This window comes from Budorcas taxicolor, chromosome 5 (assembly GCF_023091745.1).
Source record: "Budorcas taxicolor isolate Tak-1 chromosome 5, Takin1.1, whole genome shotgun sequence".
NCBI lineage: Eukaryota > Metazoa > Chordata > Mammalia > Artiodactyla > Bovidae > Budorcas > Budorcas taxicolor.
The window spans coordinates 155,591,280-155,618,680 of record NC_068914.1 but is presented as its reverse complement, the minus strand read 5'-3'; the positions used below and the strand labels follow the sequence as shown (position 1 = coordinate 155,618,680).

The 27,401-nt window shown below is 38.4% G+C and overlaps 2 protein-coding genes across 3 annotated transcripts in view; one reads left to right on the top strand and one right to left on the bottom strand.

Moving 5' to 3' along the window:
- XPNPEP3 (X-prolyl aminopeptidase 3) overlaps positions 1-867 on the bottom strand; it is a 43,824-nt gene extending 42,957 nt beyond the window's left edge. Inside the window, exon 1 of the mRNA XM_052639716.1 lies at positions 742-867. Coding sequence (XP_052495676.1) covers positions 742-805 — 64 coding nt within the window. The 5' untranslated portion in view covers positions 806-867. The remainder of the gene's footprint in view (positions 1-741) is intronic.
- Positions 868-1,028: 161 nt separating this feature from the next.
- ST13 (ST13 Hsp70 interacting protein) lies at positions 1,029-26,787 on the top strand. 2 transcript variants are annotated; one of them, XM_052639939.1, is made up of 13 exons: positions 1,029-1,551; positions 5,503-5,560; positions 7,064-7,139; positions 9,185-9,255; positions 12,785-12,851; positions 15,237-15,321; positions 15,442-15,552; positions 19,143-19,245; positions 20,470-20,523; positions 20,831-20,947; positions 21,802-21,850; positions 23,979-24,103; positions 24,635-26,787. In XM_052639939.1, the coding sequence occupies exons 1-13, from the start codon at positions 1,442-1,444 to the stop codon at positions 24,761-24,763; spliced, it is 1,155 nt and encodes a 384-aa protein (XP_052495899.1). In that variant the 5' UTR covers positions 1,029-1,441; the 3' UTR covers positions 24,764-26,787. The 2 variants fall into 2 exon arrangements, with proteins under 2 accessions (XP_052495899.1, XP_052495900.1); XM_052639940.1 differs by lacking the exon at positions 20,470-20,523 and having other exon boundaries at positions 1,043-1,551; positions 24,635-26,785.
- Positions 26,788-27,401: the final 614 nt, after the last annotated feature.

Genomic DNA, 27,401 nt, shown 5'->3' with positions numbered 1-27,401 from the left:
AGACCACATGCTCTGATGCACACACTGTTCATCTATCGCCCCAGAAAACTAAAATATGACCCAATGGCAGATCTGCCTGAAAGGCAGACAATTCAGCCTTCACTGATCAAGTTTCATGTTCACTGCATTAATTCCTTACGATACAATACACCCTAAAAATACCCCCCCCATATTCCCAGAATACTCTACCTTGCCTTTACAAGCAAAACTTTCAGACATATAAAGCCTCAGGAGTATTTCCAAACATCACCTCTTCCAAGAGGAATTACTCAAAGGATTTGTATGATTAAATGTAACGTTTCACTTCCATTTCGTGAGAGCCAGCTCTCATGTCAGCTCTTTGAAAACACGAAAACACGATTTTAAGTTATCCTAAACTTATTAGGTTATCCTAACAAGAGCTACCTGATGAGAGACACCTTGTCACCAGAACAAGTGTGATAACTGACACAAGTTTTCTTGAGTCCGCATGACTTCGCCCCTCGGGGAAGACAGCACACACTTTTCTCTCTGCAGTCATTTCAACTCCCAGAATACCTCAACGGTAGAAAGAACACCGGGCCCACCCGTAGGAGGAAGAGAAGAAATTCGAGGAGTGCACAGAGGGTTTGGGCGTGGAAGTCCCGGCAGAACGGTCCGCCGAAGCAGGGGTCGCCTGAGACCAACTTGGATCCCGCTTGGCGCGCCTCAGGCTTCGTAGAGCAAGCTCCGGACGGGACACTGTGGGAGGTTAAGTCTAACCTGAGAGGCTGCGGACGCTTGCTACCGCGGGAACAAGCCTAGTTGCAGAGAGTAGCCAAGGCATAACTGCCACGCTCAGGCGTCACGAAGAAAACGAGGAAACCTGCCGGAGTAGCGGTCGCCAGCAGGGCTGCGTCGCCAGGAAACCTGACCAGGCGCCCCTCCCCTTCCGGCCGGCGCCTCTCGCCGGGCTTTCCACCCACAGCGGCGCAGTATGCTTACGTCACGCCCAGAGCTGTGAGGGACGCTCCGGCCGGAGGGCCATCTTGGTGGCGTCATGGCATCCTGTTCTATTTAATGGTCACACTCAAGAGACTATTCTGTTCTAAATGACTACCTGCAGAGTCTAACAGCTTCCGCCTCCTTGAAAGCACAGGATAGGAGGATGATCCCTCTAAAGCACCAGTTCTAGCGTTAATATAAGAATGAGTGTATGGAGAGGCAGGCAACAGCACGAACAGCCACGCTTCTAGAAGGTTCTGAGCAGTGCGCAGGGCAGCGGCAGAGGGAGTGGGAATGAACAGGCGAAGGACCCGGGGTCACGAGACCGTTGGGTGGGCGGAGCCAGCGGCCAGGGAGGTTCTAGTCTGTTCTGCCTCGCGGCAGCCGCCCCCTTTACGCGGTCACGCTGAAGTAGCGCCCGGGCCTGGAATCGGGCCGCCGCCTCCGCCGCGCCGCCGCCTCCCGCCACCGCTAGACTATGGACCCCCGCAAAGTGAGCGAGCTTCGAGCCTTCGTGAAAATGTGTAAGCAGGACCCCAGCGTTCTGCACACCGAGGAAATGCGCTTCCTGAGGGAGTGGGTGGAGAGGTGAGACCCGGGCCTGAGGACCGTTGGGGGGAGGGAAGAGGGACGGCCGGAGCGGGTGCTGGGCCCCGAGCTGGCGCGGGGCAGAGGAGCGGGGAGCTCGGCGGCGGGGCTCGCTCCCTGGAGGGCCACCTCGAGGGGCTAATGGAGGATCGGGACGCTTAGATGGTTCAGGGGCACGGAAAGAAATGGCAGAGCTGGGTTTCCTGCACCCTGAGGTGGCCAGGGGTGTGTCTTCGTCGAAATACGGAGATGCAGGGTGTTGCGGGGACCTGGACACTGTAGACGGGAAGGGGGAGGGCGGCAAGACTGCTCTTTACCGTGGAGTTGTTTTTCTTGCCGTCTCTGGTGTCCTGTTGAAGTCGCAGTAACACAAAGCAACTCTTACACGCGCTATGCTCTTGAAAATTGGTGTGGTTAATAAGTTACGGTACAAGTGATAGCTGTATGTGATTACGATTCTAAGTGCGTAGAATTATTTTGGGAATCACTTCTTGTCCTTTGGTAGTGGCAGTTCCATCACTTCAAACACTGTAAGAAAAATGATTTTTTAAGAACCCGCTTGTTAACACCGTCTGTTCTTGTTATCTGTAACTCCAGAGTACGTCGCTACGAGCGTGAAATTAATTGAACAGGCATTGTGCCAGATGCTAGCTATGAAACAGTATGAGAACAATCTATTGAGTAATACAAATGAATAAACACAGAAACTCGTTTTGATATTTAGAGGTTAGTATTCTGCGTTTTGGAGGGGAACTTAAGGAAGAAAGGGAACCCTTCCCCGAGATGATTTTTTTAAAATCAATACCTCTGGTGAGGAATTTGAAAGAGATGACATACAAAATTGTATCTCACGGTGATACGTAGCGACAGTACAAAGAAACGAGACCCTTAAAAGGTACTACCCTAAACATTGATCTGTTTACTTCAGTAATATTTTTATAGGGAAAGCTGCACCAACGATTAGCCAACATTTGCAAGACTAGTTCTTCCAATGAGCTTGTTCTGATGAAGAGATTTAAGTTCAAATCCATCAACATTATTTGTGGTGGGATAGTCTTTTTTTTTCTAAGTTTCTCAGTCCTTGTTTACCCATACCAGTTTTCTCGCTACTGTAAGATTTCTGCTCCTGATACTTATGTAAAAATTTGAGCACACTTACAGTTAGTTACTGTAGTAGCTTAGTAACAGTTGTTAACAGTTAAGAATGCTATTCTGCAAATTCTCCTTTTTGACAGAAAAAAGCCCGTAAGAGCTGCAGTTAGATTTTCAGGACTAGAAACTGAGATCTAGATTTTAGTTGTTCATTGCGTAACTTGATCCAAAAGTGTCACTTAAGGTATTTGTGTGCTTTCCTCTTATCCATTCTTTAGAGGAAAGAGCCTACAGTTAGTTCAGGTTCTTAAAATTGCAGGAAAAAGGGACCTATACTGCAGAAAGAAATAACTGGCATCAAAAGTGAACGTTATACCCAGTGGATACATGGTTTGTTCCACCACTAGATGGGTAGAGAGGACTCTGAAGAAAAGTTAAAACATATCTGAGAACATTGTTAACTTATCACGGAGAGCTGGTCGCTATGTAAGAGAATTCTGATTTAAGGTCTGAAAAATACTCTCAGGTGTCGTTAAAAAAAAAAAAGATAACCTTGTGTCTTATTTTAATGTTTCCAGTAGGTAATTCCAGTTTTTCTTCTGGTTCTGTTCATATTTCTCTTTTGGTTGGCTTAAGTATGGAATGAAGGGTCTTGGCATGTGTACACACCTAATTCTGAACGTTTAAGCTGAGGTACTAACCTACAAGCTTTTGTTACTTATTTCCATCTAAATTAAAACTTAAATGGTTGCGGTCTCTGAAGTGTTTCAGTTCCTCTCTTTTCTGCCTTCATATCACCCTTCTTAAAGCAGTCTAAGGTTATAGTAGATTAGGCTGAATGTGGAGACTTGCAAGGTCTAAGAATATTCCTAAACGCTACTTCAGGTTTCCATTTCAGGTTTTCCTCCACTCCGGTACTAAATTAGTCATGGATACCGCGGCTTAGACAATCTGTTTGCTTATTTGCCATAATTTCCACCATTATTTATACCTTCAAACTTCACTTAGTTTTAAGAATTTGTAAGTTTAATATACTGGACAAAGAGAAATATGAAGAAAAAAATTTTGGCTCTGTAGCTAGTGGGAATTGGGGAGGCTACATTCTTTCCCAGAAATATGTTTTGGAGTATTTTTGTTTTTCTAGAGGCAGAAGTGTTTTCTGAAGCTGTTTTCTCCTATTTGACAACTCGGTCTACATTCTATCTTGTAGGTGCTTTTTATCCTTTCATTTTATGGTAATTTAAGATAAAAGGGAGTATCTTTGTATTCTGGTCTCCAGCATAGTACATGGACTGTTGCTCTTCAGCAAATACTCTTTTTTTGTTTTTAAAAAAATATATATATATTTATTTTATTGAAATACAGTTTCAGGTGAAGAGCAAGGTGATTCAGTTATACGTATATTTCAAAATTATTTTCCATTATGTGTTAGTTGCTCGGTTGTGTCTGACTCTTCATGACCTCATGGACTGTAGCCCTTCAGGCTCCTCTGTCCATGAGATTCTCCAAGCAAGAATACTGGAGTGGGTTGCCATTTCCTTTTCCAGTAGTTCTCTGTGCTATATAGTAAAGCTTTGTTTCAGCAGATACTTTAAATGAAGTGAACCGAATGCATTTGCACTGTCAGTGAATTTAGAATATAGCATCCAGTTTTTTGTACATGTGTGTCAGTAACTATACCAGAGTAGACTGAATGTTGCCAAAGTAAGAGAATTAGGACTGAAGTCTTCTGTGATCCCCCAGGAGAAGGTCTCTGCACTAGTCCTACGTAAACGCCTGTATTGATAAAGTCCAGTTCACAGTTTTGACAGGGAACTAGCTTGTTTTCAATCTTGGAAGCATAAAATAAAATTTCTGTACCTATAAATTGGTGTTACCTTCCAGTAGTTAACTAGAATTTGGAGTGTGAGAAATTCTAAATCTAGTTTATGAATAAAACCCTCTTGGGTTTTCCTCCCAAGTTTTAAATTTTTTGGAAACTGTTTTCTAGCTTGCAAACAATGCAAATGTAGTATGAAGAACTTTTTTCCTGAACTATTTTCAACACTGTGTCCCCAGTGCCATTTAGTGTGTGTTTTCTACAAACAAGGACTGTCCTTTGCAGTGCAGTCATCAGCTCAGGAAACTGATGCATTAATATTACCTAGTCTGCAGAATTACATGTTGCACTTTGTTGTCATGTCTCTGTTCTGAAATAGTACTTCAGTCTCACTGATTTTCATGACCTTGGCAATTTTTAATATTACGAGCCAGTTGTTTTATAGAACTTAACCTCAATTTGGGTTTGTCTCATCTTTCCTTAGGGTTAGATTTTGTTTAATACATTACTTGACAGGACTGTTACCTCCCAAGGTTTTTTGTTTTTTATTTTTTTTATTATTTTAATTGGAGGCTGGTTACTTTACAATATTGCAGTGGTTTTTTCCATACTCTCCCAAGGTTTTAACATGAATTAAACTGTTAGGACTGTATTTGGATGTCATCCTAAATACATTCTGGAATGCTGCATTTTGAAACTTACTTAGTTTAAGAATTCTAGTGTCTTCATTAAAATTTAACTGAAAAGAACTCACATTTGATTACTATGTTCTTTTGAAAAGTTATTTTTAAAGAATTTTGTCCTGTTTGTATGCTTGTTCCTTATCATTAAATCCCTTCACTCTGCTGAATTGCGTGCTTAGGTGTTTTGGATTATGTAATGATTTAGTGATTGGTACACAGGAGCCATTTTTCTTTATCAGTATCAAAGATACTGAGTAATTGAAGATTCTTTTTGATAACTATCACATTAAATAGAATGGGAAAGGTGCACATTTAATTCTAGTTTTCTAAATATATTTTTTTCTCATCTTCCTCAAGCATGGGGGGTAAAATACCACCTGCTGCTCATAAAACTAAATTGGAAGAAAATACCAAGGTAAGTTACGAATTTCGTTTGTGTGTTTAGTGATAAAGTACTATAAGGTTTCTTAGGAATGTTTTTCACCTGCTGCCCTCTAATTACCACCCCTGATTTCTCCAAGAAATCATTTGGAAATAAGATCTCGATAAGATTTCTATTTTGCGGTCAAATCTCTGTAATCTGATTTGACACTTAGAATGTGGGGTTGAATGTTCACTGTGTTGTAAAATAAGTGAGAATAAACGCTGGATGCATGTTACATGCATGAGCTGTAAGTGGTAAGCTCTGTCATTGTGTGCGTTTGTAGTCTTCATCATTTGGGGTGGGGGAGGGCAATGCCGCATGTCTTGCTGGATCTAACTTCCCCACTGAAGATCAGGATCAAACCTGGAACTGCAGTGAATCCTAACCTTTGGGCCTCTGGGGAATTCCCATTCATAATTATCATCATTTTTTAGCATGTAGTATAGTATTTTTGTAGGTACTTTATTAATATTTGGAAAGTAAATGAAAAAACAGCCCAAGTTTGTTGTGCTCTATTTTTTCTGCCTACTCCCTGAGGGGTATTTCTGAGTGTGATTCAGGGTGTTGCTTTAGCATATTTGCCAAAAAGGTGTGTACAGTAGGGAGGTTGCTGGGGGAGGTTACTGCTGCTGCTAAGTCGCTTCAGTTGTGTCCGACTCTGTGCGACCCCATAGACACCAGCCTACCAGGCTCCCCATCCCTGGGATTCTCCAGGCAAGAACACGAGTGGGTTACCATTTCCTTCTCCAATGCATGAAAGTGAAAAGTGAAAAGTGAAAGTGAAGTCACTCAGTCGTGGGGGAGGTTGTAGCTAAAGTTTAGAAATGAGGGTGGGGGAAGAGTGCTCTCTTCAGGATTCTTTTTTCTGTTACTCTGTGCCTCTACGTCTAGAAGGTTTTCCCCTCCTCAGAATTTTCTTGTTAGCTGTCTTAAATTGATGAGAAAATTTGCTGTTTTATTATTTAACATTATCTTTGAGGGGCGAAATGAGAGAAGTAAAAGCTCCAAAAATAGTTAATTCTTTTTTTAGATGAGTCATTTGTCAGTTTGGTAGATTCTGAGCCCTAGATAGACTATTTTGGCATATGATAAATACGTATGAAGATAAAATTGTGTTTAACGTGTATCTCTGCTAAAACTTTTTTATTTTGCAAAAGTAGTAATGTGTTTGATTATGGGGAGTTGTGGACTATAGTGCCTGGTAAGGCATAATATGTGGTATATCCACTTTATTAGCTTCCTAAAATCTTAACGTTTTTAAAATTCTAAAACTCATTGTCTAAATGGTTTGGATAAGGGAGTGGACCTATACTTAAAAAGAGCAATAAAAATAGAAAACTAAAGTAGTTTACTAAAACACAACAAGATAGAACATTAACAACTGAAATATAATGTATGTGAATAGTATATATATATAAATCTGTATAAATTAATAGAATATATATTGGGTGTGTTATTAAATGCTGATAGCGTTGTTTGCCTTCCCTTTGCTAGGAAGAAAAAACAGATAGTAAGAAGGCGGAGGAAAACATAAAGACAGACGAACCATCAAGTGAGGAAAGTGATCTAGGTGAGGAGATGGTAGTTAGTATGTATTTGATAATATAATATGATCACTATAATATGATCCCGTGTTGATTTTTTTACTAGATTGACTAATCAGTGCCAATAGTAGTATAACATGAACTACATATAAAACTTGAAATTTTCTAGTAGCCACATTTTAAAAATTAAAATCAGTTGAAATTAATTCAAATAATGGATTTAGACTAATATGTAAAATGTTATTAGCATTTCAACATGTGATCAGTATGGAAAAATTGTTAATGAGCTGTTTTTCCATTTTTCGTAGTAGGTCTTCAAATTCAGAGTATTTAAATATTTATAGTATATCTCAATGCAGATGTTACATTTTTGTTGGAAATACTTAATCAGTATTCAGACTTCATGAAATTTGTAAAAAAAAAAAAACAAAACAATTTTTTTTTGTTTAAAAAAAAATTTGTAGAGAAACTTGGGTCACATACCCAGGTGTTTCTAGATGTGTGTAAAAATGTACAAATAACTGAATCAAGTACCAAAAAATTGTTTTCCTTTAGTATCTGCATCTATGTTAGTAATATTGGTTCAGTTTAGAAGAATTGATGTGTCATGGGCCTGGGGTTTTATTTGGTTTTGTTTTTTCAGACTACAAACTGATAAGTTTCTTCATAAATTTGGAGGTCCTTTGAGACTATAAATATATACCCTAGTTATTAATTGGATAGTCTCTTAATTCATAGAACCTATCTAAAAGCTAAAAAAAAAAAATAGTTAAAATTTTTAAAATTTTGAATTGGTTCTTAATCTTTGGTATGTTGGAAAGGGCTTGTTGTTTGGGGGCTTAATCAGATCTTTTACTTACTGTAAAATAGTTTTTAGTCTTACAGTTTTATGAAAATTACCATGACTATAATCATTTCTAAAAAATTAAGCATTTTGTGCTTGAATTAAGCTGTTGGCTCAGCAGGTAAAGAATCTGCCTGCAGTGAAGAAGACGAGAGTTCAGTCCCTGGATCGGAAAGATTCCCTGGAGGAGGAAATGGCAACCCACTCCAGTATTCTCGACGGGAGAATTCCATGGACAGAGGAGCCTGGTGGGCTATAGTCCATGGGGTTGCAAAGAGTCAGACACACACAAGCTTGAGTGCACACACAAGCTCAGTTCCTGTTAAAAATGAATTAAATTTTTCTTTTTTGGATGTGAATTCTGATTTCAGGTAGCTAATTCTGATTTCATTCTTTTTTGACTGTTTAGAGGAAACTGCTTTTATCAAATTCACTTTGCTAAATATGTTTCCTAATACTGTATCAGTAGTACTTGCTGTGCTAAGTCACTTCAGTTGTATCTGACTCTTTGCGACTGTAGCCCTCCAGGCTCCTCTGTCCATGGGATTCTCCAGGCAAGAATACTGGAGTGGGCTGCCATGCCCTTCTCTAGGGGGTCTTTCTGACCCAGAGATTGAACCCAAATCTCTTTTGTCTCCTGCATTGGCGGGCGGGCTCTTTACCACAAGTGCCACCAGGGAAGCCCTGTCAGTAGTATACCTTGAGTTTAAAATTTATCCGTGCTGTTTTCAAAGACAGAAAATGGTTAAGTTAAGTATTTTACCACGATTTACAACAGAGTTTCACAGTAACTTGTGCTATCTGTGTAAAATTAAAAAAAAAAAAAAAAGTATAGTGTATTGGTATGTAGAACGGAGTATTTGCATTGAATCGGTTTGTTGACATTGACTAAATCAGTGGTGTGTCTGTGTGTAATACGTACTAGGAATAGTGTGTAGACTCTGCTCTTGGCAGGGTACCTACTACAGTGTGATAACATACATTATGTGCCTATTAAAATGAAATGTAATCTCACCAAAACAATAGGATTGTGTTTTACAAGGAAATATTTTAGTATATCGGTTTAAATAAAACTAACAAAGTAAAATATTTAAGTTAATCTAGAGTAAAATGTTCAGTTCATCAGTTACACAAGCCAAGGTTAGTTCGTTTCTAATAGCCTCTTGTGGCCAGTGGCTACTATATTGGATAGCACAGCTCTTACTGTCATTTTCTTAACTTTGACAGAAATTGACAATGAAGGTGTGATTGAACCAGACACTGATGCACCTCAAGAAATGGGAGATGAAAATGTAGAGGTAAAGTCAATGGCTTATTTTCTGTTTGCTGTCAGGACTGTGAAAGCTTACCTGTTCCAGTTATCTTATGACGTGTTTCTCCTAGGAAAAGGGCATGTTAAATCTTACTCTGACTTAAGGCGTCTAGGAAAGCATTTATTACTTAAAATATTTGGGAAAACTCCCTGTATTTTTAATCATACTCTAAAAAAATGCTTGTTTTCTGTTAACCTATTTCAGTTTTGCATCTGGTTGATCTGCTCTTAAAACTATAGAGTTCACCTCACATTTATTTCTACAAGTGGAATTGCCTCTTAATGGGATATCTAGTACCAGTTGTTTTCTAAAATGATTTTGTCACAACACACTATATTAATCTCAAGGTGGTGAAAATTGATTCTTGGGAGGCAGGTCTTGACAAAAACCTTTAGGTGTTACTGTGGTTAGTGGTATTCCAAAGATCATAACACATTAACATGTATGGAGTATATCTGCACAATTAAAATGGAGGAGGTGAGAAGTAAGGGCCAAATGCCTAGTAACCTTTCTTGGGGATTGATAATGAAATGGAGCTTGAGAAACAGTGTAATATATTAATCATAGCTTAAAAGATGGGTCCAGGCCCTTATCACTACTTAATATTGTCCTATTTCATCATTGCCATACTGCATAAAATGGTGGTGTTCATCTCAGTGTGTCTAGGTTTATAATACTTTGTATTTATCTTACTTGGGATTTACTAGGCATCTTAGATCCTAGGGTGATTAACTTTTTTTTTAAGCTCTGGAGTATTTATAGCTAGTATCTCTTTCAAAAATGGCTTCTTTCCCATTCTCTCTACTATCATTCAGGAGCCGTAGTTAGATACACATTAGACCTTTTCATCATTAAGTTCCATCTCTTTAACACTCTGATGAATTACATATGCTTTCTTTGTCTAATCAGCTGTTCTATCGAAGTTGGAATTTGAATGCTTGTTTTTCATTTAGATATTTTCACTTTGATTTTTATTTTAAAGATGACTTGGTTATTTATAAGTGTCTTGCTCCTTACTCATTTTCAGATCTTTCTTAATAGTCTTAAAACACATTAAATTCTTTTATCAGATTGTTTTGCTGGTCTTATTCTCGTGTTATATTTTCTGACTCTTGTTCATTGAGGTACTTTGTTTATTGTAGTTCACGTGAGAGAGAGACTGCGTGTGTGTGGATGTTTTATGGAAAGTTTTTGAGGCCTAAATAGGTGTTTCTCCGGAGAGAGAGATGTTTGCTTCCATCAACACTCTGATTTGGTGCTACTGACTCAAGGGCCACTTTAAATTTTCATGGTTTTTTCCTTGAATGTTTAACTACACAAGTAATGTGACTGTGGTTATGAATTTTCAGTGGAGCTTTCTTTTTCTTCTCACTACACAGCCCTCCCTCTTTGCACAGGTTTATTTTTGGAATAGGCATTTGGGGTTCCCGACTGGTTTTGGAGGCTGAGTAGGCAGCATACATTTGTGTCACCTGAATCTAGACTTTGTTTCATGTGTCCTGCACTATGTTCAAAAACAGAATTGCAAGGTCACCAGGTTTGATACCTTCCACAGTGTTAAAAGCAGATGGAGTGCCTGGCACCTGGCTGAATTTCATGTCTTCATTTAATCTTGTTCTTTGAGGATTTCTACATTCTTAGGTCATAGATGGCTTTTGAAAGGTGTGTTTTAGACTTGTTCAGAGTATCGTGTGTACCGTATTGCCATAAACTGAAGTCATCTTTTTACAAATTATCCTGGCTCTGCAGGATGTCTTACTATCTGACAAGTGTGTTTTCCTTTGTTCTTTTTAAAAGGGTTTTTTAGTTTGTCCAAAACTTGTATGAATTTTTGTTGGAATTGCTTTGAATTTACTGAGTAACCTAAGGTTCAGTTCAGTTCAGTCACTCAGTCATGTCCGACTCTTTGCGACCCCGTGAATCGCAGCACGCCAAGCCTCCCTGTCCATCACCAACTCCCAGAGTTCACTCAAACTCATGTCCATCGAGTTGGTGATGCCATCCAGCCATCTCATCCTCGGTCGTCCCCTTTTCCTCCTGCCCCCAATCCCTCCCATCATCAGAGTCTTTTCCAACGAGTCAACTGTTCGCATGAGGTGGCCAAAGTACTGGAGTTTCAGCTTCAGCATCATTCCTTGCAAAGAACACCCAGGGCTGATATCCTTTAGAATGGACTGGTTGGATCTCCTTGCAGTCCAAGGGACTCTCAAGAGTCTTCTCCAACAATACAGTTCAAAAGCATCAATTCTTCGGTGCTCAGCTTTCTTCACAGTCCAAACTCTCACTTCCATACATGACCACTGGCAAGATTGATGTAGTCAATAGATTTTTCATGAGCATAGTGTTTATCTGTGTCCTTTAATAGAATTTTATGGTATCCTCTTCTATTGTATTTTAGAATTGACTTCTACAGATGTGGAAGAACTCTGGGTTTATTTTTTATGTAGCTTTTGTTTCTGAGAACTTCATTCAGTTGTCATAGCAAATCTAATAACTTGTCAGTTCTATTGGGTTTTCTAGGTACAAAGACAGCTTGGTATTTTCCTTCCAGTTTTTAAATCTGTCAAATCATTTTCTTAATGAATTAGCCAGCATATTTTATAGTGATGGTGATAGAGTGGATTTTTTTTGTTAAATTGCTTCTTGTAGGACATTTGCTATGTTTTTGTCATTAATAATCTTTGTAGTGTCAACATCTTGTACAGTGTCTTGTTCTGTCTAGTATAGGTGCTCATGGATGGTTATTGGACCAAAAGAATGGGACATTTTTCTCGTGTAGATTCAAGCCTCTTAGGAACTAACTTTTTCACTTGTGAGGAGACCGGGTTTTATAGTACAGGCATGCCTCCAAGATATTGTGAGTTAGGTTTCAGACCTTTAGGATAAAGTGAGTCACAAATTTTTTGTGCATATAAGAAGTTATCTTGACACTATACTGTAGTCTGTTAAGTGTGCCATAACATTATGTCTTTAAAAATGTGCATACCTTAATTTAAAAGTACCCTATTGCTAAAAAAAATTGGCCATCTGAGGCTTCAGCAAGTCATAGTAGTAACATCACAGATCACCATAGCAAATACAACACAAAGTGAGCAAGTGCTGTTGGAAAAATACCTTCTGTAGACTCCTGGGGTTGCCAAAACCCCTCAGTTTGTAAAAGGTGCAGTGTTTCTTTGCAAAGTACAATTTTTAAAAAGCTATGCCTATACTTGTGAATAACTAGAAAAGATTTGAAAAAACTAGGTTGGCAAAAACCTGCTCTGATCAGGATGGAGGGGAGCAAAAATCATGTCTAGGGCAGAGTATACAGGGAGTGAAATTTATTGTTTAGTATGAAAGATTAAAATGTATCTTGTACGATTTCTTACTAATTATCCTCTTTATTCCCTGAAGACCAGAGACGAATGAATGAAAATGGGAGTTGTGATTACTACACCCCTAAGAAAATCCAAATTGTTTCCTCTTTCTCTTTGCTTTTCTACTAATTCTGAGTTGATCTTCAATTTCCCCCTAGATAACTGAGGAGATGATGGATCAGGCAAATGATAAAAAAGTGGCTGCCATTGATGCCCTAAATGATGGTGAGTGTTCTTTTTTTTTCTCTTCGCTGTATTTCTGTAGTAGTCTGAATATTCTCTTCTCTAATTTTCTGCTACAGTAACTGTTAATAATGGGAAAGTGAAAGGGAATTTAAATTTTTTGAGTATTTTGTGCTGGAGAAGAAAGTGTCCTGTTCTCCACTCAGCTCTTGCCCATTGATAGAGAGGCTGGAATGAGCACTCAAGTATCATTGTCTTGCCTCAGAGTGTGGACAGATCCTGATTGTCACTCCAAGACTGTGCTTTCCTGACTAGAGTGTTTTTCGCCTGACAAGAGGCTTTTAAAAGGTGGACGACTTCACCCCAAAGGGTATTAGATCAGTGATCCTCAACTTTTTACATAGTAAAACCCTTAACAAATACCGTCCATTGACATAACAGTCTTGTTCTAGTCTCTGCATGTTAGAACCTCTTCAGAAAATCCTATCAGAATGGGAGAGTGCTGATAGTATAAGTATATTGTTTAATTACTTAAAATGTATAACAACAAATTATTTAGTAACTGGTTACTAAGCAGACCCCGTCATAACTGTGGTGTAGTGTCACAATGCCATTGTTGAATAGATGCTGTTGTGCATTTGGACTTCATCCATCGACTTAGAAGATGACCAAAAGTTTTATTTTACAATGGTTTCCACACCATCAGGGAAGGCCCTAGAATGAGTTCAGTGTTGACTGTTACTCAGGTTCCTATATATGATTGCCGTTACCTTAATCGGTTGTCTACCTGAAATGTCTCTCTTGCTTTCTGATCACTGTTCCTAGGTTATTCTTACTTAGAACTTGTTTTTATTGTTACACACTTCTTTGCTTGTAACCTGCAATTAACTTTTGCATACGTTTTGAAGATAATTGTAGCATTAGACCTGCTAGAGTCAGATCCCATATTTGCCGTCCCAGCCTTGTTCTCTTTTTGAATATTAATCTTCCATTCTCACTTTCCTTCAGTGTTCCTTTACTTATGCTTTACTGCTTCTGTATAAAGGTCGTCTTCACCTATTTCAACTTTTAATTTGTACCCAGCAGTTCATCCCAGCCACTTCTCTTCCTGACCATTCCTTTTCCACACTAATCTTTTCTTAAAAGCCCTACCCCCTAGGATTTCTGTTTACCTAACAGAATGAGGAGTGGTTAGATTCTAGATATATTTTAAAAGTAGAGACAGAGGGGTTTTGGTTTCAGATTGTGCAGTCAAGAATAACTGCAAGATTTGGGGCTTGAGGGTAGATCAGGAGTTTCCAAACTGCAACCTCATGTTTTTATAGAGTTGGTGGAACAGGGCCACACCCATTTATGTTTCGTTGGAGGCTGCTTTCCCACTAAAACTCCAGAGCTGAATAGTTACGATTGTTAGTCTGCAAAGCCTGAAATAATTATTAAATTGCCCTTTCTAGAAAATGTTGCTGACCTCTAAACTAGACTGAACGAAGGAGCCATTTAGTTTGTAAAGTCAAAATCTTTGTCTCTAATATATTTACTTGTGTTATCCTATTATATACATAAAAAGTGTTTAGTTGAGAATGTAGGGTAGGGGAATAAATTTGGAGATGCGGTAGGAATTAAGAGTTTCATTTTGAACGTGGTAGATGTGAATTGCTTGTTAGACATCCAAATCTAACTTCTAATAGGCATCTGTAGGAGTAACTGATAAGACAACATTTTTCTGCATTGTTTCATGAGTCTGTTAAGGTCCTTAACACTTTAGTTAACTGGGTAAATATTTTTCATAGTGAATTGTGGCCTTTACTTTAAAACTCTTTGTTTTGTCTCACTAGTTTCCTGTGTATTATGTTTATTTATTAACTGACTTTACTGAAGGTACTAATAAACAAAAGCCAACTACGAGAATGGGATACTGAAAATGAATTTAAAATACGGGTATGGTCTCTCATCAGTTCTAGTCCACCACCACCCCCCCTTTTTTTTGGCTTTTGAACCGTCTCTGATATGTATAATTTATTGGTCTCTGATATGTTTAGTTTTTTTTGAATTTCTATATCAGCCTCATGAACGTAGTATGGGTACTTTTTCCTTTACAAGTTTAATTTTATCCTTTTAATGGATAAAAGAAAATTAATGGAATAAAATTGTCTTAGCCTTTGATTTTATCTTAATTTAAAAAGTCAATAAGTCCTACCAAGAGTGTGGTATTCTGATATTTTTAAGGGGGGTTGTGTTCCCCAAAATTCTCTTTGTCTTGGGTGACTTACAGTATAGGTAAAGATTTGCTTTGAAGAGCTACTTTTGTGTATTAATTTAGAAACTAGTCTTCTACTGGACTAAAAGGGGAATGTGAAAGGCTAATAAAAGAGATAAACAGTTAATATTTTTTATCCACTATTTCTCAATAAACTTGTTTCACTTTAGGTGAACTACAGAAAGCCATTGACTTGTTCACAGATGCCATCAAGCTAAATCCTCGTTTGGCTATTCTGTATGCCAAGAGAGCCAGGTGAGAAATCTAAATAAAGGAGCTAATTTCTGCTTATTTGTTTAGATAGAATTGCTTCTATGCCAATCCTAAAGATGTTGTTTGAAATGAATACTTTTTAACACCAAACTTATTTTTTAGTGTCTTCATCAAATTACAGAAGCCAAATGCTGCCATCCGAGACTGTGACAGAGCTATTGAAATAAATCCTGATTCAGCTCAGCCATACAAGTGGCGAGGGAAAGCGCACAGGTAAATAACGGAACCTAGTTACTTTCAGAGCTCTTTAAATTTAAATCTGGTATTTTAGTATACCGTCTTTTTATTAAAAAAAAAAGAAAAACCTGATGTGGTGTATGCTCAATATGTAAAACTGAGAGACTCTATGTCATATGGAACAAGTAAGAAAATAAGAATTCTTTTTTACTTCTTCCATTCAATGAATATCAGTGTTAACATCTTTGGCCACATGTAGCCAAGGATTTTTCTCAAAGTTGTCTCTAAGAAAAGAGAGTAACTTTATATCAGTGTCTTACAAACTTTCTCTTATTTTAAGACTTTGTCATTGTAACTTAACATTAAACAACCAGTATATTATGGAAGAAGGAATACAATAACTTGAAACTACTTCAATCACTGCTTGGTAACATGAACTATCAGATAAGGGGGAAAATAAATGAATTTCACCCAGATTAGTAATCATATCTGAAAGCAAAGTTTAATATATGGATAAGTCTTTGTGGTTTGGGGTGAAATGTCCTGTGCTGTTTACGTCTTACTGGATTGGAAAAGTTCTGTGCTTCAAGGGCGGGTGCAGATGGAGATGAACATGCTTGGGACCTATTGTGTTCAGTTCAGTTCAGTCGCTGTTGTGTCCGACTCTTTGCGACGCCATGAATAGCAGCACGCATCCATCACCAACTCCCGGAGTTCACTCAGACTCAACATCCATCGAGTCATTGATGCCATCCAACCATCTCATCCTCGGTCGTCCCCTTCTCCTGCCCCCAATCCCTCCCATCATCAGAGTCTTTTCCAATAAGGCAGCTCTTCGCATGAGGTGGCCAAAGTACTGGAGTTTCAGCTTCAGCATCATTCCCTCCAAAGAAATCCCAGGGCTGATCTCCTTTGGAATGGACTGGTTGGATCTCCTTGCAGTCCAAGGGACTCTCAAGAGTCTTCTCCAACACCACAGTTCAAAAGCATCAATTCTTCGGCGCTCAGCTTTCTTCACAGTCCAACTCTCACATCCATACATGACCACTGGAAAAACCATAGCCTTGACTAGATGGACCTTTGTTGGCAAAGTAATGTCTCTGCTTTTCAGTATGCTATCTAGGCTGGTCATAACTTTTCTTCCAAGGAGTAAGCGTCTTTTAATTTCATGGCTGCAGTCACCACCTGCAGTCATTTTGGAGCCCAGAAAAATAAAGTCTGACACTGTTTCCACTGTTTCCCCTTCTATTTCCCATGAAGTGATGAGACCAGATGCCATGATCTTCGTCTTCTGAATGTTGAGCTTTAAGCCAACTTTTCCCTCTCCACTTTCACTTTCATCAAGAGGCTTTTTAGTTCCTCTTCACTTTCTGCCATAAAGGTGGTGTCATCTGCATATCTGAGGTTATTGATAATTCTCCCAGCAATCTTGATTCCAGCTTGTGCTTCCTCCAGCCCAGCGTTTCTCATGATGTACTCTGCATATATACAGCCTTGACGTACTCCTTTTCCTATTTGGAACCAGTCTGTTGTTCCATGTCCAGTTCTAACTGTTGCTTCCTGACCTGCATACAGATTTCTCAAGAGGCAGGTCAGATGGTCTGGTATTCCCATCTCTTTCAGAATTTTCCAGTTTATTGTGATCCATACAGTCAAAGGCTTTGGCATAGTCAATAAAGCAGAAATAGATGTTTTTCTGGAACTCTCTTGCTTTTTCGATGATCCAGCGGATGTTGGCAGTTATATTAGGTGACTCAGTAAAGTAGCTCTAAAGATTATGAAGACAATGTTAAAGATACAGGTAAAAGATTGGAAAATTGTTATTAATGCTCTCTGGGTATACGAAAGATCATGCATTGCTGTGGATTGTCTTGAAGACCCCATTTGTCTTTTAGCATTTCTTTTGTCTACTGGTACAAGAAGTCATTCTGTACTTTGACTTGGAACAGACCATTTCTCCAAGAAATCATGGTTTGTCTTAGTGGGACTATTTTGTGGAAAACTGAAGTTTGGCCACTTAGGTATGTTTATTGTTTCCAGGATATCATCACTGTCATTTCAGTTAACTTAAAAATATAATGTTCTTGGGGTGAAAAGTTTTAAAATTTTGAGTTTATACTGACATTTTCAATTAAAATTCAGCGTTAAATGTTTTCCCTTTTGTATTTTTTGACAGTATTCTATAATCATGCCTTAAAAAGTGATATGTGCTCTAAGTGGTTTTTTTTGGTTTTTTGGTAGTTTTTTCTTATCCTTAGAATACATCTCACTTAAGATACAGTCAAAATGCTATTTAAAAAATTACTTGCATAAATTTTTCCTGCATGGTTAATGTTGTCAATGTGATAAACAAGTAGCCTCTTTTTATTTCTGCTTGTGTTCAGGGTTAGGGCTTGTTTTATTTCTGTCTGTTCTTATTTGAGTATGTGAAACATTTGCATGTTTAAAGACTCAAAACTGAGTTAATAGGTATACCCAGAGAAGTCTCATTTCCATTGCTATCCTCTACTCCATTTGGCGAATCCCATGGACGGAGGACCCTGGTGGGCTACAGTCCACAGGGTCGCAAAGAGTTGGACACAACTGAGCGACTTCACTCACTCACCAAACTTTAGTTTCTTATTCATCTTCTATTTTAAATAAAATGTGTACACATGTATTGTTTCCTATCTCATATGGTTAGCATGTTAAATACACATCATGTTAACTGTTTTTTATTTGTTTTTAAGGGGCAAGGGCTCATGTTCACCATAGATGGGAGGCCAGCTGGGGAGAAGGTGGCAGGTGGCACAGCCACCTTATACAGCATGCCATGCTGGTCCACGGTCAGACCAGTGGTGGCCTCAGCTCCATTGCCCCCCAGGCTGACTCTGGCTCTGCCCGGCCACCACAACCCCTGGGGACCATTCAGAGGCATCACTGGAGGGTGTGTGGTTAGTTGAGCAGCTGGTGGTTCTCCCCATATCCTCGTTGGTCATGGGGAGGTCTCTTTTTGGTGGAAGGCATTCCTGACTCCTCTCATGAACAGATTTCATACTGCTTTGTGGTGGTCTGGATCCTGGAAAAGGTTGGTTTACTCCTTGGGGCATCAGAAGGGGCTTCTTTGTGACTGCCCTGCACGCCCCTGTGCTGTTGGCTGGAGCGCCCACATCTGAGCTTCCGGGGCTTCTGAGCAGCTGTAATAAGAAGCAGTGTCCTCCCCACTGTCTTGGGAGCCGGCCCATCTTACGGCGCTCCCTGGGCTCCTCCTGCTGGTTCTGAAGCCACCGCAACAGCGACCGCCGCCATCCCTAGCCCCAGAGCCACCCCACACCCCTTAACTCTGTTTTTGATGAGTTGAAAATTGTGGCTCTAGATAATTTTAAAAAATATATTCTGAATTAAAAAGAATTTTTTTTAAGTTATTAAATGTTTTTTAGTAAAACAGCTTCCCAGTTACCATAGAGGAAATAAACTCATACTAAATTTTTATAGAGTAGAAATGTAATAATTAGTTCATGAAAATTTGTAGTTTCTTATCTAACTTAAACCTGTTCTGTTACAGTCCTTTTTTTATAAGAAAGACACTGTGCTACATAAATGAATATGGATAAAGGCCTCCAAAAATTACTTTAAATCTGTTTCAGACTTCTGGGCCATTGGGAAGAAGCTGCCCATGATCTTGCCCTTGCCTGTAAGCTGGATTATGATGAAGATGCTAGTGCAATGCTGAAGGAAGTTCAACCAAGGGTATGTTAAAGTAAAAGAAGGGAAAGTCATTACGGTGATACTCCTTGGCTCTGTTACTTAACCCTTGGCAGTAAATTTACTGCAGATGCAAAGAAACAACCATTAGAAGTTACAGTCTGTAATCACTTAAATTTGTGTTGAATTCAGGAAATCTCATTGAATTTTCATGCTTTAATTTCTCATTCAGTTATTTACAGCAAGCTCTGTTTGCAGGCCTGCAAAGTTATAACCAGAAAGTTAGAAATGGTAAAGGGGGCATCAACTTTATAGCAGAGGAGAAAACAGAAAATCTAGAAAATGTGACACAAGATTGAGTCTGGCTTGTCTGTATTTCTGTCTAAAATTGTTAGTTAAAATAACTTAGTGCATCTATATGGCAAATCTTTCCTTTTGTGTGAAATTCCACTCTGAAGAATTTACTCTCAAAGACTTTTAAGATAGTGGAAGTTTTATTAAATTTAATCTGTCAGATGATTTGATTTTCTTTCTTTTTGTAACAGGGCTAAATCAACAAGGTTATTGAGTGAAATATTCTAGAACGCAAATTCTTAAATAATCATGAAGAAGCTAAAGTAACAGTCGAATATGAATCTTAGATTTCTATTCTATGAACAAATGCTAGATTCCAAGTATTTGACATGTACTCTGTACTAGTGCCTGGTTGATTCTTATAGTTAAAACTAACATACTTCTCTTCCTTGCCCCCTCATTTGACTGATGAGGAAAACTTAAGTATAATTAAACTGTGGGAAATAACTGATATATATGTTCCCAGTCCCTGCCTTCCCATGGCAGGTATCGGGCAAGAATTGCCATGCAATTTGACATCTGTTTATCATCTTTGCACTAGTTAATTGTTTGAAATTTTTAACACTGCTCTAACTTCAAATCCCAGCCTCTTTTCTCTGCGTCACAATTGATAAGCCTCTGCTGTGCTTAGTCACTCAGTCGTGTCTGACTCAAAATTTTAAGACCCTGTGGACTGTAGCCCGCCAGGCTCCTCCCTCCATGGGAATTCTCCAGGCAGGAATGCTGTGGGTTGCCATGTCCTCCTCCAGGGAATCTTTCCAGCCCAGGATTCGAACCCAGGTCTCCCGCATTGCAGACGGATTCTTTACCGTCTGAGCCACCAGGGAAGCCCAAGAATACTGGAGTTGGTAGCCTGTCCCTTCTCCAGGGGATCTTCCCGATCCAGGAATCGAGCTGGAGTCTCCTATGTTGCAGGCAGATTCTTTACCAGCTGAGCTGCCAGAGAAGCCCACTCATGTCATCATTAAGGTTCTGAGTCTCACTGCTTGGCCGTGGTAGCTCTAAGATCTGCTGCCTGCATGTGAACTGTAGCTGCCCAGACATGGTTCCCTCTTCACATCCTTTAATGATGGCCTCATTAACCCAAAATTTATCCACCATCTGCTTGTGGCTGAGTTGGGTCTTTTTCTGTAAGATAAACCTAATTAATTTTTCAGAACTGTGTTAAGTTTAATCTTTTCCCAAAGAAAAATAATTCTTTAACAAAACCATTGATTTGTGTTGACCTTATTCCATTTTCAGAGAAGACATTTTTCTGTGACTGTTTCTTTCCTAGGCCCAGAAAATTGCTGAACATCGGAGAAAGTATGAGCGAAAACGTGAAGAGCGTGAGATCAAAGAAAGAATAGAAAGGGTTAAGAAGGCTCGGGAAGAACATGAGAGAGCCCAGAGGGTAAGATTTCTGTACCTAAACCATTAAAGAGAAATATAGTAGATTAGACTTTTTTGGATATCATTCTAATTCCTGGCTTTTTTAAAATAAAAAGAGCTGGCTGCAGTTCTATAGGATAGTGATACTACTTAAAAGGAGGTTTTCCTTCCCTTCATTGCTTAGTCTTCAAGTTCTTAAGTGAGTTTTTATGGCACCAATTTATCCTTGCTTGTGTTCTCCTAAAATCAAGACTTCTTCCTGGCCAGGTAATTAATTTAAAACTTGCCAGTATTATTTGCTTTGTTCAGAATGCATGCCCTGATTTTAAGTTTTATGATTCCTTCTGTTTTAGTAGTGAATTCATAGCTATTTAAAATTGACTCGTTATTTTTTAGTTTTAGTTCCAAGTCCAAAATACTACTTAAAATCATTAGCAAAAGTTACGCTGAGTTGCTTCAGTCATGTCCAACTCTCTGAGACCCTGTGGACTACTGTAGCCTGCCAGGCTCCTCTGTCCGTGGGATTCTCCAGGCAAGAATACTGGAGTGGGTTGCCATGCCCTCCTCCAGGGGATCTTCCCAACTCAGAGTTTGAACCTGCTCTTATGTCTACTGCATTGGCAGGCGGGTTCTTTACCACTAGCTTCCACCTGGGAAGCCCACCAAAAGTAATACTTCCTCATTGAGAATCCAATTGAAAATTGGTTTTTTGACGGATGGGATGTTGTCTTTAGCCCAGTATTGCCTTTTGAAACTTGTCATTCTTGTACCTCCTCTAGCTAGTTTATTTTATGGTTTTTTCATGGTTTGTATGGATAAGGTAGGCATGGACAGCAGACTTCTTACTATGTAATTTATTTCCTTTTCGTATTAAAGGAGGAAGAAGCCAGAAGACAATCAGGATCTCAGTATGGCTCTTTTCCAGGTATTTTGAAAGAAAAATTAAAATTCCTAATATTGTAGATAATTGGGGATTATTCTCATTTTGGGGCTCAGGTGTGTATATTGTATTTAGTACCATTAGTCCCTGGGAAAGTTTCATTCTTGGTAAAATTTTGTTATTGGAAATACAGTATATTATTTTCCTATAAGCATTGAATACTGGCAGTGAAAGTGTTAGTCACTCAGTGGTGTCCAACTCCTTGCGACTCCATGGACTGAAGCCCGCCAGGCTCCTTCTGTTCATAGAATTCTCCAGGCAAGAGTACTGGAGTGGGTTGCCATTTCCTTCTCAAGGGGATCTTCCCCACCCAGGGATTAAACCTGGTTCTCCTACATTGCAGGCAGGTTCTTTACCTTCTTTACTGTCTGAGCCACTAGCAGAGGCCTCTGCAGTATAGGTAGAAGAGCTGTTAAAAAGGTACTCAGTATATTTTTGGATACTTTCTGAATTGAGGCAGTGTGACTTTTATGTAAAGATGAAGAGTGTTTTTGTTTTTTTTTTGAGTTTGTCATTGTAATGGGGAATCAGCAGCTTCAGAGTAACTAGCTTTCTTGTGAAGGGTTATAGAGGCAGGTACACACCACCTCTCTACTTAGAATTTACGTGATCAGAGGCTAGAAAAAGGTAGCTGCTGTTGTGAAAGGTCATGTGCCGGCAACTAGAAAAGGGGGTGGGGATGACTTGGAGCAAAAGCAAGAAAATAGATTTTAGCTCATGGCTTACTTTTTGTTTATAAGTTAATACCTCGTATCAGGTTGCTTGTTTTAGAAAATGACCACTAATGTGGGCTAGCACTTGAGATAATTTTTTGTATGATGGGCTTTATTACATGGATTTGACAAGCAGGCTGTCTCACTGTTGTTGCCTTGGGTCAGTAATTTTTGTGGAGACTAGTTTTAAAAAGTCACAGCAGCGTAAGAAGCTAGAAGGTGTTTTCAGGTCTCCTTATCTGATTAGGTCTTCTTATCTGTGATTGTTAGTTATTTATGGGCATGTTTGAATTGTTGAGACAGACGGAAATCACTTTGCTGTATATATTTCTTCTTTAGCTTTACTTGTAGTGACTTGATCCATGGAATATGTTAATGTTACCTGTATTTCTCTTTAGGATGTCCCTATATTATTATAGTGTGTTAATTGTGACTTTAGAATATCTCCAGTGAATGTAAAGATTAATGGTAATGAAAAATTGAGTAGAAAAATTTGAGTTTATAATCTAAAAATATACTAGAATTAGATTGTTTTTTGTTAGAACTTTTTTTTTCACTTTCAGAAATTTTGATGCAATTTGGGTGAAGATTAAAAAATCCATCAGCTTTTTCTTTTTCCCTCTTTAATTTTGGCCACATTGTGTGGCTTAAAGGATCTCAGTTCCCTGACCAGGGATTGAACCCAGGCCACGGCAATGAAAACATCAAATCCTAACCACTAGATCACCAGGGAACTTCCAAAAATCCACAACTTTTTATAACATGTATTTAGGGTAGTTCTTGAAGGAATAACTGCTTAGAAGAATATTGTTTTTAAGAAGAAAAACACGACTTTAAATTGAAACAGATGAATAATATTAAAGACTGAGAAAATACAAGATGACTTATTACACTTTTTAATTGTATTTCTTCTTTTTTAAAAAATACTTATTTTTAATTGGAGGATGATTGCTTTACAATATTGTATCAGTTTCTGCCATATATCAACATTGGTGTGTATTCTGCCGCTCAGTCGTGTCTGACTCTTTGCGAATTCATGGACTATAGCCCACCAGGCTCCTCTGTCCACAGGTTTCCCATGCGAATACTGGAGTGGGTTGCCATTTCCTTCTCCAATATCAACATTAGACTTTACAGTTTTATAATTCCAAGGGACTATTAGCTTTCTCTCTAGTTTTGTTACTAGGGAAAAAGTATTTACAGCTTTATTTTTAAAGAGAAAATTTGATGATAAAAATTACATCTTGTAGCATCCAGTTTGAATGTTCAGACTGTTTAGTGTTCAGCAGCAGCCTTGTTCTTTGTGCATGCACATGTTTTTTATCAGAGGAAATAATATGCTCCCAGACTACGTGGGAATATGTTTGGTGTCTATACAGATCTCTCATTTATTCTTGCAGGCGGCTTTCCTGGGGGAATGCCTGGTAATTTTCCTGGAGGAATGCCTGGAATGGGAGGGGGAATGCCAGGAATGCCTGGCCTCAATGAAATTCTTAGTGATCCCGAGGTCCTTGCAGCCATGCAGGTAAGACTTGGAAGAACAAAGTTGAACTTTATATCATTAAACACCTTTCTTTCATAATTCCATGTGGGAACATATTAAGGTTACTCTGATAGCCATATTTTACTGAGCTGAATTTACCCAGTAGCTTATTATGTAGTCGTGACGTTCATTTTCTGTTTTTCAGAATGAGTAGTTCAAGTTTTTAAAAAGCAGTCTATAGGGAATACTCTGCAATAGTTGGTAATTATATCCAGTTGCCCTTATCTTTATATCAAAATTGTATACCTCTTTTTTCAATTGTCTTGGGTGACATAGTCGAGTTTGACTTTGAAGTGTGCATTAATGATATTTATGCTTCAGGGGTTTGTCCAAATCTGAGTTGATTTAGCCATGAGGAAGATTGGAGGATGATTGCTTTCAGTGTTGTGTCAGTTTCTGCCGTATATCAGAACTATAGGTCTTTAAGAGATACGGTTTAGGATAATAAAATTGATGACCCATAGAATATTTTTTAAATACTAAAAATATATATACATATAACTTTCTTTGCAGGATCCAGAAGTTATGGTGGCCTTCCAGGATGTGGCCCAGAACCCAGCAAATATGTCAAAATATCAGAGCAACCCAAAGGTTATGAATCTCATCAGTAAATTGTCAGCCAAATTTGGAGGTCAAGCATAATGCGCTTCTGACATAAAGCCCTGCTGGAGGAAAAGCAACTTAGATCACCTAATGGATGTTGCAATAATACAAACCAGTGTACCTCTGACCTTCTCATGAAGAAAGCTGGGGTGCTTTGAAGATAATCCCTACCCCTTTGCCCCAGATGCAGCTGAAAACATTTTACAGCGGTTTGCCATTAGGGTATTCATTCAGATAATGTTTTCTTACTAGAAATTTAAAACTTTAAGCAATTTTTAAACCTTAAAAATATTTAAAAAGGTGTATTAACCCCTACATTTTTCTTTACTAATGATTTTTATTTTTTCCTTTGAATTAATTAGGCAAGTAAGATACATCAGTGTGGAAGATTTATTGTTCCAAGTTTGAGTGAAATAAAGATTTGTTAGTGGGAGACAAATACAACATTTAAATAGATAAAGTTTGAATTGGACATATGGTTACTGAGGCATTTTGATTTGTCTTTTTAATTGCTTTGTTGTTACTATCTTAAATGATTTGCTTCTGGAACTCTTGGGATCACCAGTATTGCAGTAGGGCCTGGGGAGGGACTGGAAGTACTTGGCAGGGCAGTAGCCATCATACTACATTTTATATCACATGTCCCCTTGCGCACATGCAGTTAAATCTTACACTGGTGGAGGGATGGTTTTTATAATGCTGCAGTAAAATTGCATTACTTAGCTCTGTTCTTGTCTGATACCTAAAATAAATGTTTCGTATTTCCACATAGGGGAAATAAGGGAATGTTTTCCTTTTTGTATTTCTGTGTTTAAAAATGTCCTTTTCACATCAGAAAATGCCCAATTTGTCTGCTTTTTCTGCTCGTTTTCAGTTTTTTCTTCCTAAAGATGGTCCTCTTTGACTAACATCATTGCTATCATCATTCATAGCATAATTGTGCAGGCATATTTAATGCTGGGTTTAATATTTAATACAAACAGTGACTATGTAGGGTAATACCCGTAATAGCTTCAGTTTCTTACTTGGCAAAGAGATTTCATATTTAAGTGTTAGATTTTCTCTTTGGTGAAATCGTAACATATCAAAGGACCTTGAAAGAAGGGATTCCCTTTGATGTCTGGTCTCCTACTTAGGAAATACCTATTGCAGTTTGAGTTTATCTTGTAGTAGTAATCTTTGGAGAGTTTTGAATTAATTGATACACAAAGAGGAAACTTGACTTCCTAATCACTAAAGAATTAACAAGATTCACGATGATTCTTCATTGTGGAGTTGTCAGCATTGTGAAAGATTCATTGTTCTGTTCAGTTTTTAAATACTGCAACTCTCTTTACTCCCCTTTCCTCTCTTCCAAGGATAAAGAAAATGATTTTCTGTTGTACATCCAATTCTTACATTACATGAGACTTAAGTCCAAGCACTGTTAACAAGAATTGCTAGGTTTCTATTTAGCTATCTTTCAATTTAAAGTGCCAGTGTTGAACAGAAATTTCAAGGGATGAGACCCCCTATACTTTGAGGAATCAGTGGTAGGAGCAGTGATGTAAATTCCATGGAACACATTGAAATCATAAGTTAATTCAGGTTCTCACCCTTTGCTGTATACAAGCAAATAGAAATGCATCAGTGAAGTGAGAAAAAACTATGCTGATTGAGCATGCATTTTAAACCCTTTAGAAATACTCAGCATATACACCTTAATGAGCTTGCTGATGCTCCTTTTGTTAATGTGTGTTCTCCATTCTCAAAATTTCCAGTGTGTGCTGTGAGTACCTCAGGACCAGCTACTGCTGGATTTTTTATTTGATTTATACATTACCTAAGTGTGTTCTAACATAAGTGCGTAAAAGTAAAATTGTTTTTCTGAAAATGTAATCCTGTGCTTTTAGATTTCTAGGTTAATATAAAGTACGTACTTTGTTTCAGTAGGAACTCAACATCATCATTTCTAAACCAGAAATGTCCTTTTCTTGTGCCAATGATGCTATATAAAAAGGAAAAGTAAAGGAATTTTTTTCTGCTTAAAAATACATAGTTACTGGATATTTCTAGCTACATTAAAAATAAAGTATGGCTTCAAACTGAATATTGACTGTTCCCACCACCGTCACTCCCCTTTTTTTTCAGCACGTCCTATATTTTTTATGTCTATCACTCATCCTAAGGTGTTTTCTAAGCACAGTATACTTTAGATTCTACAGTGTTGTTAAGAAGGACCCCTAAAAATATATTCTGTTAAGTAAAACGGAGCTTTACATATCCTCAGGTAGCAGTTCAGAGGTAAGCAATTCTGCCATATTCAGAAACAGGAGAGGGCATCAAGGAAGCCTATACTGAGATACTTTAAAAATTGGGAAACGTTCATTTGAAGGGCATTGGTTAAGTAAGGAATGTCACATCACTGGTTGTGATTAAGTGCTTGTTAGTCCTCTTGTAATGGGCCCAATAGTTTAGTTGCTCAGTCGTATCTGACTCTCTGACCCCATGGACTGCAGCACACCAGGCTTCCCTGTCCATCACGAACTCCTGGAGCTTGCTCAAACTCAAGTCCATCAAGTCAGCGATGCCATCCAACCAATAAGGGACTAAAAAAATTAGTTTTTATTAAAAACTGGTGCAGTGATTTTAAAATTAAATATGTAGCAATATTTATAACCAATAAAGCACACTTTAA

Excerpts from the sequence above, each read along its gene's own strand:
- ST13 (XM_052639939.1), top strand. The coding sequence starts at position 1,442 with ATGGACCCCCGCAAAGTGAGCGAGCTTCGAGCCTTCGTGAAAATGTGT. Across the intron at positions 15,322-15,441 it reads CTGTATGCCAAGAGAGCCAG|TGTCTTCATCAAATTACAGA; the intron begins GTGAGAAATCTA and ends CTTATTTTTTAG. Across the intron at positions 15,553-19,142 it reads TGGCGAGGGAAAGCGCACAG|ACTTCTGGGCCATTGGGAAG; the intron begins GTAAATAACGGA and ends AATCTGTTTCAG.